This window comes from Leptonychotes weddellii, chromosome 13, assembly GCF_054177405.1.
Source record: "Leptonychotes weddellii isolate Sample4059 chromosome 13, ASM5417740v2, whole genome shotgun sequence".
Lineage (NCBI taxonomy): Eukaryota > Metazoa > Chordata > Mammalia > Carnivora > Phocidae > Leptonychotes > Leptonychotes weddellii.
Genome location: NC_138381.1, coordinates 34,140,385 through 34,155,543, shown reverse-complemented (window position 1 = coordinate 34,155,543; position 15,159 = coordinate 34,140,385). Strand labels below are relative to the sequence as shown.

The following is a 15,159-nucleotide window of genomic DNA, read 5'->3' as shown; positions in this document are numbered from 1 at the left end:
CAGGGCTTGATCTCACGACCCCAAGATCATGACCCAAGCCAAAATCAAGAGTCCGATGCTTAACCAACTGAGCCACCCAGGCGCCCCATACCATTTTAACCATTTTTAAATGTGTAATTCGGTATTATTAAATACATTCATAATGTTGTGCAACCATCACACTACACATTTCCAGAACTGTTTCTGTAACAAAGAAACTCTGTACTCATTAACTCCTCATTCCTCTCTTCCCCCCACCCTGGTAACCACTAGTCTATTTTGTTTCTATAATTTGCCATTCTAGGTACCTTATATAAATGGAATAATACAATATTTCTCTTTTTGTGTTTCGCTTATTTTACTTAGCATAATGTTTTCAACTTTCATCCACGTTGTAGAATTATCAGAATTTCATTGCTTTTTAAGGCCAGATGACATCCATTGTATGTATATATCTCATTTTGCTTCTCTGTTGATCTATTAATGAAAACTTGGTTATTTCCACCTTTTGGCTATTGTGAATAATACTGCTGTGAACAAGCGTGTAAAAGTATCTGTCTGAGTCCCTGATTTCAGTTCTTTTGGATAATATACCTAGGAGTGGAATTGCTGGATCATTTGGTAGTTCTTTTTTTTTTTTTTTTTAAAGATTTTATTTATTTATTTATTTGAGAGAGAGAAACAGCATGAGAGGAGAGAGGGTCAGAGGGAGAAGCAGGCTCCCCGCCGAGCTTGGAGCCCGATGTGGGACTCGATCCCAGGACTCCGGGACCATGACCTGAGCTGAAGGCAGTCGCCCAACCAACTGAGCCACCCAGGCGCCCTGGATCATTTGGTAGTTCTATGTTCAGCTTTTTGAGGAGCCATCAAATTGGTTTCCACAGTGGCTACACCATTTTACATTCCCATCAGCAATGCACAAGTGTTTCGATTTCTCCACATCCTTGCCAACATTTGTTATTTTTCTATTTTTTTAAAGATTTTATTTATTTGAGAGAGAGAGAGAGAGCATGAGCATGGAGAGAGGCAGATGAAGAAGGAGAAGCTGACTCCCAATGAGTAGGGATCCCAATGCGGGGCTCAATCCTAGGACCGTGGCATCATGATCTGAACTGAAGGCAGACGCTTACCTGACTGAGCCACCCAGGCGCCCCTTATTCCACAAGTATTTAAGTGCCTATTATGGGTCAGGTACTGTGCCAGATGCTTCAGAAACACCAGTAAATGGGTCAGTTCATACTTTCAAGAAACATAAAATAGCGGCGTCAACACAGAAGCAGATATAAGTGCCCGTTTGGTGGGGTAAAAAGTTATCACAATTCTTCTCAAACATGCAAAGGAAAATGGTGCTAATTTCTTAATAACTGATATTTTTGCTTCTTGAATTCCCACTCTGTTGGGTGGGTGGTGAAAGAATGTAATTATTCAGTCCATTTTCAGTTCAACTCCCTAACATGGCTATTTCCTGCTCTGCCCTTTTTCTGCCATCTGGATATCTGGGGAGGGGGCTTACATTCACCTAGGTGAGGTGGTGCTATGGACTGGGTCTCAGATGGGCTTGCTGTCCTTCTGTTCTGGTCTCTAGTCTTCACAGGTGGTCGGCCGGGGTGCTTGCTCACCACACCTATGGCAATCAGTGATTTGTTTTTTTGGCTAGGCTGGAGGCCAGTATCTTTTCCTTCATTTGTCATCTCTACATCAGTTCTAGCCACCCTCTAAGGTGTGACTGAGACTCCTAGCTGATCCTGGGCCTGCTGGGTCCGGCAGCTGTTAGCTGTAAGATCCACAAAGTTACTTTGTGCAATGGTCCCAACTCTCCAGCTGGTGCAATCAGTTCTTTTCCAGGGTCCCCACTGAGCATGGAGAACTGCTATAGATCTTCTAAGTCATATGTCAGCTGGTAGAGGCCCTTTGCCTAACACTGCATTGCCATTTTTAGAATAGTCCAGTGTTGGAAAACAGGAAGTCTGTTGAGCAATTGCCCTCCCAATGCACTCAAGAGAAAGTGGGCCGATCACGTTCCCCTTTCAAGTTCTCTCCCAATCCCCTCTGGCATTTCTGCAGGGATTGGGTGCAGAGGTAAAGGGACACCTGTGTCTGACCTTCTCTTTGCCTCACCATTATTCCCAGGGGGCAGGAGGTCTTTTTCACTTTTTTCTTTTGCTATCTCATGACTTCCCAAAGTATCCCGAAGTATCATTCATCCTCCTCTTCCTTGGGGCCATATTTGCAGCTTGATAATTTGTGTGATAAATGTAGTACCAGTAAGAACAGACTGCTATGTAATGAATAGAAGGGTGTGGTAGTGGTCCCCAACCTACTCTTGGCATGTTAGGGTAGAGCGCTTCCTGAAAGAAGTGGCATCTAAGCTAAAACACACAGGAGTTAAGTGCAGAAGCTGGTAAGAGTTCCAAAGGAACCCATGCAAAGGCCTGGAGGCAGGAGAACTTCTGATAATCCAGAATGGCTTTGGCATACAGTATGAAGGATGCAATGGCAAGAGATAAAGCTGAAGTGGTAAGCTGTGGTCAGATCACAAAAAGCCTCAAAACTTTGTGTAAGCGTTAACTTTATATTAAAAGCAATGGAAAGCCTATGTTTTGAGCAAGGAAGGGACATGATCAAATGTATGTTTTTGAAAGACTGGAGGTTGAAAGAAATGGAGGCATATGAAGAAGTCAAAGCTAGGGCCATTTTGTTCCCCCTCACTTGGGGGATCAGCTACCAGCTCAAATTTTGTAAAGATACGCTAGAAAACTATAGAGTCAGAGGGCCAGTGACATCACCATATTTAAATGTTCAGAGATGCATCCTCAAGGAGGGCAAAGGATGAAGAAATAGGAGAGGGATAATGGCAGCCAAGGTCCTTCAGAAGTGGGAAGGAATGGTGAGGGACCAGAGAGACACCTCTTCTATTCAGAGGGGAAATGATGGGTGAGGTGTAGATAGGTTGGCAAATTTGATGACAGGAGGTTGTAAGTTATCTCGTTTCTTTCCCATAATTCAGGAGGCAAAATCAGCCATCTGCCCATGAAAAGGGCGGTGGCCAAGGAGTGTGGCAAACACTGTTGGTTGACCCAATGTCATTGCCAAAACCCACCTGCCCTGCCGTTTTCCCTCTAGAGGTCGAAAACTCATGCTTTACCAAACACATTTGCAACAAGGAAACATAAGCAGAATTTTGTTGGAGTTTCGTGGAAAGCTTTTACTTTTCCTAGCAAAGGAGATGGCCATGGCTGGAGCTCCAATTCCTCTTTCTTTCTGACTTGGCCCTGGATGTCATTCCTGGAGCTGGGAAGCTCTCTTGCCTGTCTGAGAAAATAAACATGAGGGAAAGGCCAAAAGAAGGGCAGAGACCACATCCAGATCAGCCGTTGTCCACCTGCTGACTGACAGTCAGCAGCAACTCACCTCCAGATCTCTGGTTACAAAGCCTTACTTGTTTAAACCACCACAGGTGGATTTTGCATCCAGAAGCATTCCCAATACAGGAAGGTTTAAGGGCAGTGACCAACATGTGATCTGGTCTCTGAAGAGAATGAGACAGAGGTAAAGAGGGAACATAGGATTATAGCTAATACTAAAGGCCAAGATGAAGTGAAATTCATAAAAATATCAATTTCATTTGGGAGTATTTACACTCTATGGAAATTAATCTAATGCGGGTGCTAACATCCTACTAATTTTTAAAATCAAGGTTAGCCCAAGTCCTGGTAAATCTCCATTTGAATGAACTAGCATTAGGAGACCTATGTAAGTTCATGATTAACTCCCAGGACACAGCAATACCCTTTAAAGATTTTGTCATGTACTTAGATGATATGACTCACACCACCTTCTGCAGGAGAAATTCAGATTATTCACAATGCAAAGAATGCAATCTCTTAAGGTTTATGGCAGCACGAAGTGAAGACAACTTCCCTCAGAATGCCTGATTTGAGATTCTGTCATTTTATTCATAGTAACAAGAAACTCTGTCTTTCCATAATTAAGCAATAATTCACAATACACATATCTGAGGCATTTGCTGCTTTCATAGATGGCTTGTTCCTTTAATTACAAAGAGAATGAACCCAAAGATACCTACACTTTTAATAACTGAAAATATACAAAACCCTCTATATATTAACATTCACTAGAGCTACAAAGTATAATCGCTATCAGAAAACTCTGTAATTACAATTTACATTCACTTCTCCCCTTACCATTCTTACATTATCAATATTCTAAGTAGAGCACAGTAATCCCATAATTGTTTCCGCAGTTACTCTAAGCACTAGATGTGGTTAGGTTTTCTGATAATACAATGTTTATACTTCACAAGGATCCCAAAGTTCACTATAAGCCCCCTCTTCCCTTCTCCCAAGGACTTTCATTTCTAATGTTTGCTTTCATATTGGGTAACTGTGGCACCACAGAACACATTTTAATGCAGGTATTCTTGTAACACAGTTTTATCAAGAATCCCTAGAAAAGGGAACATCATGTTGTATACTGTCAGAATAATTGCAATAACATATAAGTCAGTCATTTTAAACAGGAAATCTGACTAACTTAAATATGGGCAAAACTCAGCGGACTCTTCAAACTAAACTTTAGAAATTTTGTACAAGAGTGTCAAAACACAGGGGCTGGTGTCTTGACAGCTTGTCTAGAAACAAACCTTACTGAGAATGCATAAGACCCTGAAAATGGTTGTCTTGAGATGCCTGAAATATGCTCACAGCTGATTTATGCCAGAAAAGGGGCCTTGAAGAACACTGAAGGAGAGCTGTCAGCTGGTTAAGGGTTTCCTTCTCCATGTGAGCTGTGGCACACTTCTCCATTATAGACCACACTTGCTCATATTCGTGTTCTATCAGTCTTATTTGGACAGTCTTTCTTCACCTCCCTTTTTTCATTTTTTTTTAAGATTTTATTTATTTGACAGAGAGACACAGCGAGAGAGGTAACACAAGCAGGGGGAGTGGGAGAGGGAGAACCAGACTCCCCGCTTTGCAAGGAGTCCGATGAGGGACTCGATCCCAGGACCCTGGGATCATGACCTGAGCTGAAGGCAGATGCTTAACGACTGAGCCACCCAGGCGTCCCTCTTTTCATTTTAACATGATCATGAACTTTATACAAGCACCCATAGATAGCCCTGTTTATTATAACATTCCTTATGTTTATGCCCTTACCTAAGACGTGTAGAGCCATCTTGCTGTTTTCACTGAATTATTTCCAGATTACATTGTAAAGATTTTTTTTTTCCTACATAGAAAACTACTTAGCGGGCGCCTGGGTGGCTCATTTGGTTAGGCATCTGACTCTTGATTTTGGCTCAGGTCATGATCTCAGGGTTGTGGGCTCCTCGCTCAGCAGGGGAGTCAGCTTGAGAATCTCTCTGCCTCTGCCCCTCTCCCCACTCACATACTCTCTCTCTCAAAATAAGTCTTTAAAAAAAAAAAAAGACTACTTAGTATCATCAATAGTGTAGGCTTTTGTGAATTTTCGTAAGAGATTAAATGCCTTTACTCATCTACCCCCTAACAATGACTCTGGACATTTCAGCCTTGGTCTGAAGGTACACATTCTTTTGGGCCTCCTCAATCCTATTCTCATATTTTGAGTCTGGTAACAAAAAACAAATGGTACAAATTTTTTAAATGCTCTAATCTTTGGTCTGGGAACTCCAATGCTCAAGTTATGGAATGGGGGAAAATACTTATTTTAATCCTGAGTAACTCACACATTCCTTCTCAACAGGGAAAATTTGTCTAAAAAGAAATGTACTAGTTCATTATTTGTGTTAGTAATGGAAATAGAACATGTTTGAGAATGTCTGTTCAAGAGCTGCCCTAGGGATGGAAATCCGAATTAAGCTTTCACAAAAATCTCAAACATCTGAATTGACACTGTATTGATAAGCAGAAGAGCAAACAACGTTGACAGAAGATATTTTACATTCTCTCCTGTAGCTTTTATGACTTTTGAAAGCAAACTAGTGCCCAATGAAATACTAAAGGAGTGTTTGTGCTTTGTGTCTTCTCCTGCTGAAAAAGCTCTGAACAAACGCTTTGATTCCCTTACAACACTGATGGGACTTTTTCTTTCGTGTGTCTTTTCCTATGTCTGAGAAGATTTGAGCTCTGACTAAAGGCTTTGCCACATTCATGACACTTGTAGGGTTTTTCCCCAGTGTGCGTTCTTCGATGCTGAATCAGGACGGCACTCCGGCTGAAAGCCTTTGCGCACACGCCACATGCGTAAGGTTTCTCCCCACTGTGGATTCTCTGATGGAGGATAAGGGCTGAGCTCTGACTGAACACTTTGCCACATTCATCACACTTGTGTTGTTTTTTTCCAAAAGGGTTTCTCTGTCTTCTTTCAAACTTGCCATCTTGTTCACTGCCTCTTCTATACGTGCAACTCTGGGGAGCATCCACAGGAAGGGTGTTAGAAACGGTGTAATGCAGCTCCATGCCTGGAGAAGTCTTTTGCGTCAAAGCTGAATTCACATTTATAGTTTTCGGGTCTTTAGCTGAAATAATACACAGAAAAGCAATGTCACCAGTTCCCTGTTCAGAAAGAAAGAAAGGCAAATAGAATGATCCAAAGGAAATATATATGGATTATTTATTGGCTAGCATGTTTATAAAATAGCACCACGATGTGGAAGATGGGGACAGGAAGTCACAAAACATTGAGAAGATCATAAGGCAAAAAGGAAAGATTTATATATTGAGGAGACAGTCAACTATAAAGACGAAAAGCTCCATGCAAAAGGTAGAATGGTGAGTAGAGTAAAAAGCTATATCAGAGACTGAAAAAAATATCTGGAAGAAAAGGGACTAGAGGGTGAGGAATTATGGGAGAAGCAGAGAAGCAACCGATGGAGAGGAGCCAGATGTGGCAGTGGGTAGTAATAAACAAGACTCAGTATGAAGGTCAATAAATAAAAGTTTAATAATGATAAATGAAATGAAGAAAGCCAAGGGGTCAAGAATGAATATGGAAATATGGTCAGAAATACAAATTAGGGGGGAAAGGGGGAGGATTATAGATTAGGATAACTGACATCTCAAATAAATCAAGGGTAGCAGAGTACCCATTTACAAAAAACCTCTACTCTTATATGTATTTTATAGTACTAGCTGAATGGCATTGTTACTGGTGTAAACAGAAATCATTTTGTAAATGGTAAGGATTCTGTCTCAAATTCATTTCTGATAGCTCAAATTCCAAAGTGACTTCAATGTCTGGTCCCTACCATCAAAATCCAAGGATGTCTACTCTCGCCACTTTTATTCAACAAAGTACTGAAGTCTTAGCCAGAGCAGTCAGACAACATAAAGAAATAAAAGGCTCCAAGTTGGTAAGGAAGAAGTAAAACTCTCACTATTTGCATATGACTGATACTTTATCTAGAAAACTCTAAAGACTCCACCAAAAAAACTATTAGAACTGATACATGAATTCAGTAAAGTCACAGGATACAAATCAATGTACAGAAATCTGCTGCATTCCTATACACTAATAATGAAGCAGCAGAAAGTGAAATTAAGAAAGCAATCTCATTTACAACTGAACCAAAAACAATAAAAGATCTAGGAATAAATTTAACCAAAGATGTGGAAGACCTGTACTCTGAAAACTATAAAACACTGATGAAAGAAATTCAAGACAATGCAAAGAAATGGAAAGACAGTCCATGCTCATGGGTTGGAAGAACAAACATTGTTAAAATGTCTATTCTACCCAAAGCAATTTACAGACTTAATGCAATCCCTATCAAAATACCAACAGCAATTTTCACAGAACTAGAACAATCCTAAAATTTGTATGGAACCATGAAAGACCTTAAATAGCCAAAGCAATCTTGAAAAAGAAAAACAAAACTTGAGGTATCACAATTCCAGATTTCAGGTTATATTACAAAGTGACAGTAATTAAAACAGTATGGTACTGGCACAAAAATAAACACATATATCAATGAGAGAGGACAGAAAACCCAGAAATAAACCTATACTTTTATGGTAAATTAATCTTCAACAAAGGAGGAATGAATATACAATGGGAAAAGGACAGCCTCTTCAACAAAGTGTTGGGAAAACTGGACAGCTACATGCAAAAGAATGATACTGGACCAGTTTCTTACATCATACACAAACATAAACTCAAAAATGTATTAAAGACCTACATGTGAGACCTGAAAACATAAAAATCCTTGAAGAGAACAAAGGCAGTAATCTCTCTGACATCAGCCATAGCAACATTTTTCTAGATATGTCTCCTGAGGCAAGGGAAACAAAACCAAAAATAAACTACTGGAAGTACATCAAATAAAAAGTTTCTGCACAGCAAAGGAAACAATCCACAAAACTAAATGGCAACCTACTGAATGGCAGAAGATATTTGCAAATTACATATCTGATAAAGGGTTAGGATCCAAAATATATTAAGAACTTACACAACTCAACACCCAAAAAACAGATAATCCAATTTAAAAATGAGCAGAAGACAAGAACAGACATTTCTCCAAAGAAGACATATAGATGGCCAACACACATGAAAAGATGCTTAACATTACCCATCATCAGGGAAATACAAATCAAAACTACAGTGAGATACAATCTCACACTTGTAAGAATGGCTAAAATCAAAAACACAAGAAAAAGTGTTAGTGAAGATGTGGAGACAAAGGAACTCTCTTGCACTGTTGGTGGGAATGCAAACTGCTGCAGCCACTGTGGAAAACAGTATGAGGGTTCCTCAAAAAATTAAAAATAGAATTACTCTATAATCCAGGAATTGCACTACTGGTTATCTACCCAACAAATACAAAAACACTAATTCAAAGGGATACACGCACCCCCTATTTTATAGCAGCATTATTTACAGTAGCCAAACTATGGAAGCAGCCCAAGTGTCCATCTATAGATGAATGGAGGAAGAAGATGTGATGTGTGTGTACACACACACACACACACACACACACAGGAATATTACTCAGCCATAAAAAAGAATGAGATCTTGCCATTTGCAATGACATGGATGAAGCTAGAGAGTATTATGGGAAGTGAAATAAGTCAGTCTGAGAAAGACAAATACCATATGATTTCACTCACATGTGGAATTTAAGAAACAAATGAATAAAGGGGAAAAAAAAGAGAGAGAGACAAACCAAGAAACAGACTCTTAACTACAGAGAACAAACTGATGGTTACCAGACCATCAGTTACCGGGTAGGGAAGTGGGGGGATAGGGGAAATAGGGGATGGGGATTAAAGAGTACAGTCATCATGGTGAAAAAAATAAAATGTAAAAAATAAAACAAAATAAAAAATGTAAGAAAGGCCTCTGTGAGGACATTCAGAGGCAGAACGTAGTTCTTGTCAACCCTGGGGTCCCAAGACCTGGCTTTGAGGCTGATTACTTTTGTTGTCACTACCAGAAAAAGCTGCTGAGGTAGGGGTGGTTCCCTCCTGATCCTGATGCAGTGTGACAAGACTTTCATTTCTCTCTCAGTTAAGCCAAGACAACTGCTAGACTGGAAGTGTCAAGTGCCTGGTACAAGCCTCTTGGGAGCAGGTACTTGTCAATTAAGAGAAATACTTTCTAAGTCTCTAAATTTTTGTATTTTGTTTTTCCTATATTTTCTTATCAAAAGTACCTTACATCAAAAACTAATGATGTAATGTATGGTGACTAACATAATAAAATAAAATTAATTAAAAAAAAAAAAGTACCTTGGAAAAACTCTAACCTTGCCCTGTGGAATATGGAAGCCGTGCTGGGGGGAGAAGGGGAGATCCTCCCAAGTGGGGTTTCCCTCTTCATTTCTGACTCCCATTTTATCCAGCATGATCATCTAGAAGGAAGGTCTCTGCTCAAATGTCGCTCATCAAAGAGGCTTTCTCCGCCACTTTATTAAATAAGACTCTGTCCCTACTTTGTTTAGTAAAACCTATTCCCCTTATTCTGCTTTGCTTTTGTCCCACAGCACTTACCTTCTGAGTATCTGCAACAGAAGAACAGGTTGCCGTGCAGCCATTTTGGAGCACTTTTGTAAAAAGTGATGCAGGCAGCAACAGAGATCAGTTTAGGGTGTGAGGGTAAAGTCATCTTAGCAGCAGTATGGTGATTTTAACACTGGATGCCACCAGTAACCAAGCAAGAAGCTAGACAGAAAATGAGGAGGTAGACTAGTGGTCTTTAGACTGTGACTCTGGGGTCCCTCAGGGGGGACAGGCCAAGTTGGAGCCCTTGTGGATGGACGCTGCTTGTTCCTGCGTCAGTAGCTGTGCTTTCATCTGTTTTATATACTGGGACTCCAGGCAACATTTCATTTCAGAAAAGGGCCATGCTTTCTTATTTTTTTTTTAAAGATTTTATTTACTTATTGGGCGCCTGGGTTGGCTCAGTCGGTTAAGCGACTGCCTTCGGCTCAGGTCATGATCCCGGAGTCCTGGGATCCAGCCCCGCATCGGGCTCCAGGCTCAGCAGGGATCCTACTTCTCCCTTTGACCCTCTCCCCTCTCATGCTATTTCTCTCTCTCTCAAATAAATAAATTTAAAAAAATTAAAAAAAGATTTTATTTATTTATTTGAGAGAGAGAGAGCACGAGCACACACAGAGAGAGGGGCAGAGGAAGTGGGAGAAGCAGACTCCCCACTGAGCAGGGAGCCCAATGTGGGGCTCGATCCCAGGACACAGGGAGCAGGACCTGAGCTGAAGGCAGACGTTTAACGACTGAGCCACCCAAGCGCCCCAAGGGTCATGCTTCTTCAAAAAAGGTTTGAAAATCCCCATGGAGATGATGTCAAGGATTTAAAAATCTGAAAGATATCATAAGACTCTCTGGGAAAAAAACAAGAACAAAACACCGAGAATGATCATTAGCACAACATCTAATGGTGGAAGTCCCCACGGTGAAGAGGAGGCAGGAGGGGAGATTTGAGACCGCTTGCCGAAAGCAGCTGAGACGTGTGTGGTGGGCTGAGAGGCCACCTTTGTCCCCACCATGAACTGAATCCCGCCCCTCACCTTTTTGTCTTGAGCGAAACTCTGGGGATGCCCATGGCAGCGGCTGCTTTCCGGGCTTGATCCGGCTACGTGGGGGCTCCTGAGTGATTTCCCTGGCTATCAGCTTCTCTTCAGGCATGTCCTCACTTTGTCCAAAAAAGACCTGGAAGCAGTTAGGTATAACTGAGACTGAAGAAGGGAATCTTGTTGGGACTTTGGGATAAAATAATAGAGAAGAAAGGGCGCCTGGGTGGCTCTGGCTTAAGTGTCTGCCTTCGGCTCAGGTCATGAGCCCGGGGTCCTCGGATCGAGCCCTGCATCAGGCTCCCTGCTCGGCAGAGAGTCTGCTTCTCCCTCTCCCTCGGTCACTCCCCCTGCTTGGGCTCTCTCTCTAACAAATAAATAAAATCTTAAAAAAATATAAAATAAAAAAAATAATAGAGAAGAAACTACACAGAAAAATATCCTGGGATTCAGGAAAAGGGAGGAAGAAAGCAGAGCCACACTCTGTTTTCCGGCACAGGCAGGAGGACATTCACTACCCTACGTGTTTAGTGTGCTGAGTAGGAGTACAGTTTGAAAGCTCTACTCCCAGCGATGCCCCAGAGCTCCGAACTCAACCTGGTCACTCACCCCCACCAGATGCCTTTTTACCTGCTCAGTTGGCTCATCAAATTCTTTCTCCAGCTCTTCCAACAGGGTCACAGCTTCCTCGCCACTTTTTGGACTATGTTGCTGAACCCAAATCTGCAGCTCCTCAGGCAGGATGCTCAGAAACTGCTCCAGCACCAGCAGCTCCAGGATCTGCTCCTTGGAGTTCACCGCCGGCCTCAGCCACTGATGGCAAAGCTCCCGGAGCCGGCTCAGGGCCTCCCGGGGCCCCGCGGAATCAGAGCAGCCAAACTGCCTGAAACGCTGGCGGAAGGTCTCTGGGCTGCAGGAGCGGCTCCAGGGGAGGCTGGAGTCCAGATCACAGGCCTGCTCTTCCTCTTCCATCTTCACTATCAGAATGCTGTCAGACTCCTCTGCAGTTTGTGGAAGGAGTGATGACTTGCTCAGCTTTGCAGACATTCGGACTGGGAACAGAGAAGTAGGCTTTAATCTTCAAGAAGGTGAAGTTTTCCTTAAGGACACTCCTTAAATATGATTAAAGAAACAAGTGGGGGGGGCGCCTGGGTGGCTCAGTCCTTAAGCCTCTGCCTTCGCCTCAGGTCATGATCCCAGGGTCCTGGGCTTCCTGCTCAGCGGAAGCCTGCTTCTCCCTGTCACACTCCCCCTTCTTGTGTTCCCTCTCTCACTGTCTCTTTCTCTCTGTCAAATAAATAAATAAAATCTTAAAAAAAAAAAAAAGAAAAACAAACAAGTGGGAACATGACATGGAGAAATGTTTCTTAGAACAATACATCTAAGATTAGAAACAGACTATACGGCAAGTATTGCCCTTAATCTTAGTATAAACCACGCTTTCGGGGCACCTGGTGGCTCAGTCGTTAAGTGTCTGGCTTCGGCTCAGGTCATGATCCCAGGGTTCTGGGATCGAGCCCCGCATCGGGCTTCCTGCTCCGCGGGAAGCCTGCTTCTCCCTCTCCCGCTCCCCATGCTTGTGTTCCCTCTCTCACTGTATCTATCTCTGTCAAATGAATAAATAAAATCTTTAAAACAAAACAAAACAAAAAATAAATAAACCACACTTTCAAAGAATACTTCCTTAAGAGAATCTAAGAGCTAAGATGCATTAATTCATATGCATGAGTAATTCCCAATTTATTCTGCAAATCATGCACACTATTCTGCAAATCATGCACACGAGGCTGACTAAGTATCACAATAAGGGATCAGCCAGGATTGTGCAGGAACTCCTGGAGAGCAGAAATAAGGGAAGCTCAAGAAAAATTATGACTCTGGGGCAGGCTCAAAGAGCCAATTAATTTTTTTTCTAGCCTGCTGCAAAGAGTGCTAAGAAATAGTCTCATGAGAGAAGTAGTTTGTGTGGATTTTTTCAACGTTTACTATTAAACAGTATTAAATATGACATTAGGTTTAATACTATCAAGTAGTATTAAAACAATACTATTTTGACAGTAAAGGAACCATTCAAAAGAAAAAGTAATTGCATATTCCTCCATCTTAATGTGCTTCCATTAATTCATATTCACTTCCGCTTCTGATCCATAACATCTTTATTATTTACCTTTATCATAGAATATTTAGGTTGTTCCTAATTTTTACTATCATAAATAATGCTGGAAGGCACATTTTCAGGAATATATTCTTTTTCCCCAAGTTATTCAAGGATATCCCAAGGACTTGGCTTAACTGGGTTCAAAGGAGAGTGGCAAATGGATTTCTATGTATTATCAAATGAATTACAGAAAAGATTGTTTATCAATCGACAATGTAAACAACAACAGAGTGTTGTATGAGAGCAGCAATTTCCCCAAATGTCATAGCAGAAAGAGGTTAGAAAGACACTTGTAGCACCATTTTAGTATATGCATCACTGGTAACTGATGGCTAATTAAGAAATCTTAAATGTGCCCCTGTTTTTCCTCTTTAGGCAATCTACCATTCCCCTCCCCCGCCACTTCATCAAGCGCTGTCTTAGGCACCAAAGATAGAGTGACCTGAACAAAGCCTGTGGCTCCTTAAAGCTTATATTAAGAGACAACAATGTTACCAAATAAATGATACAAAAGTGATTGCAATGTAGCAAGTGATAACAAATGACACACAGATAATTTACCACGCACTGTTATCAGCACCTTAAATATAAACTTACTTAAAACCTCTCAAAAGCCCTGTATGGTTATTTTCATGCCCGCGTTGTAGATGAGGAACCTAACAAGGCAAGCTCAGGTAGCGTGACCACGGGCAAAGGGGCAGGGCTGGGGTCTGAATCCAGGCCATCCACTTACCCACGGTGCTGCGTGGTCAAGAGGCCGGAGGCCGGGTCCCAGGGCAGAGAAGGAGCAGCAGACCGGACGATATTGGGCCGGGACAGACTCTAGGGTCGAGACCTGAGCGGCGGGAAGGGTTGAGGCCATGAGTTTGGAAGCCGTTTGGGGGCGTTACATTGAGGGACCCTAAATTAAGCCTCTGGAAGTCACGGAGAGAGAGGGCCGGCCGGGGCGCGCTCTGCCTCTTCAGCACCAGCCGCCGACACGTGCCGCCTGCACAACAGCTCTCGGCGCTACACAGGAGACGGGGAGCCCGAACCCCCAACACCGCACGCGAGCTGATAACGAACCGGCTCCCTGGAGCGGAGGCTTCGCTGAGAGCCCCGAATCCGGGGCCTTCCGCAGAGGGCCGACTCTCACTCCAAAATCCCTCCTCCAGCGGGCCGGCTCGCGGAGAGCTGGCGCCCGAGGGCCCTCGGACGCGTCGCCCACCTGCCCCGCCCCGCCCCGCCAGCGCCCCTCCCGCGCGGGTCCCGGCTCCGCGAGACTGCGGGCGGCACGCGGGCGCTGGGGACGCTGCGCCGAGCGCAGGTGAGCGCGCGCCCGCTGGGAGCCGAGCGGGTTCGGCTGCGGCGGCAGGCGCCGCGGGGCTGCGCGGGGAGAACGAAGGGAGGGGCGCGCGGACGCGCGGTGAGGGGCAAGGAGGTGCGAGACCAGGTAGGAGCCGCGGGAAGCGCCAGGGGGCGACAGGAGTCGGGGCGGGTATAAAGAGGGCGGGCGCGGAGGGAGGAGCCGGGAAGGCTGCTTCGCGGTGGTGGCGGGGTGCGTGGCCGCCTCCTCCCACCCCCGGGTGGGGACGCTTCTCCCCGCGGCCCTAGGGGCTCAGAAGAGGCCTCGTGGGGACGCTTCTCCCCGCGGCCTAGGGGCTCAGAAGAGGCCTCGATTCTCACCTCCCGACCGGGAAGAGCGACCCCGCGTTATCCGGAAGACGCCGGGGAAGCGCCGGATTGGAAGCTGCTTCCGGTCCCCGTGGCCGGGTTGGGGGCCCGCCCGGGATGGAGCAGCGGTTGCCATGGAGTCGAGCCGCCGCCACCGCCGCCGGCTTTCAGTGTGACGCGGCCCCAGAGTTAGGGGAGGGGGATAACCCCGACGGGTGGGAATGCGGCTGCTCGGCGTCCCTGTTCACATAAACCGGCGTTGTTGTTTCTCATAGTGCTTCTACTTAGGTTATTCCATTTACTCTCTCAATAACCCCGTAAGGTTATTCCCAGTTTA

At 43.9% G+C, this 15,159-nt stretch overlaps 1 protein-coding gene and 1 long non-coding RNA gene across 5 annotated transcripts in view; one reads left to right on the top strand and one right to left on the bottom strand.

Annotated features, from left to right (window-relative positions):
- Positions 1-3,909: 3,909 nt before the first annotated feature.
- Positions 3,910-14,928, bottom strand: ZNF396 (zinc finger protein 396). Its single transcript, XM_031040879.2, has 5 exons — positions 14,835-14,928; positions 13,903-14,004; positions 11,642-12,063; positions 11,009-11,150; positions 3,910-6,502 (listed from the first exon to the last, which is right to left on the bottom strand). The coding sequence occupies exons 3-5, from the start codon at positions 12,056-12,058 to the stop codon at positions 6,048-6,050; spliced, it is 1,014 nt and encodes a 337-aa protein (XP_030896739.1). The 5' UTR covers positions 12,059-12,063; positions 13,903-14,004; positions 14,835-14,928; the 3' UTR covers positions 3,910-6,047.
- Positions 14,330-15,159, top strand: part of LOC115944754 (uncharacterized) — an 80,312-nt gene continuing 79,482 nt past the window's right edge. For 2 of the 4 annotated variants that reach the window (XR_014139637.1, XR_014139636.1), the window contains exon 1: positions 14,333-14,475. This is a non-coding gene — a long non-coding RNA (uncharacterized LOC115944754). Of the gene's footprint in view, positions 14,476-15,159 lie in introns of all 4 variants that reach the window. The other 2 variants (XR_014139638.1, XR_014139635.1) reach the window with 2 other exon arrangements.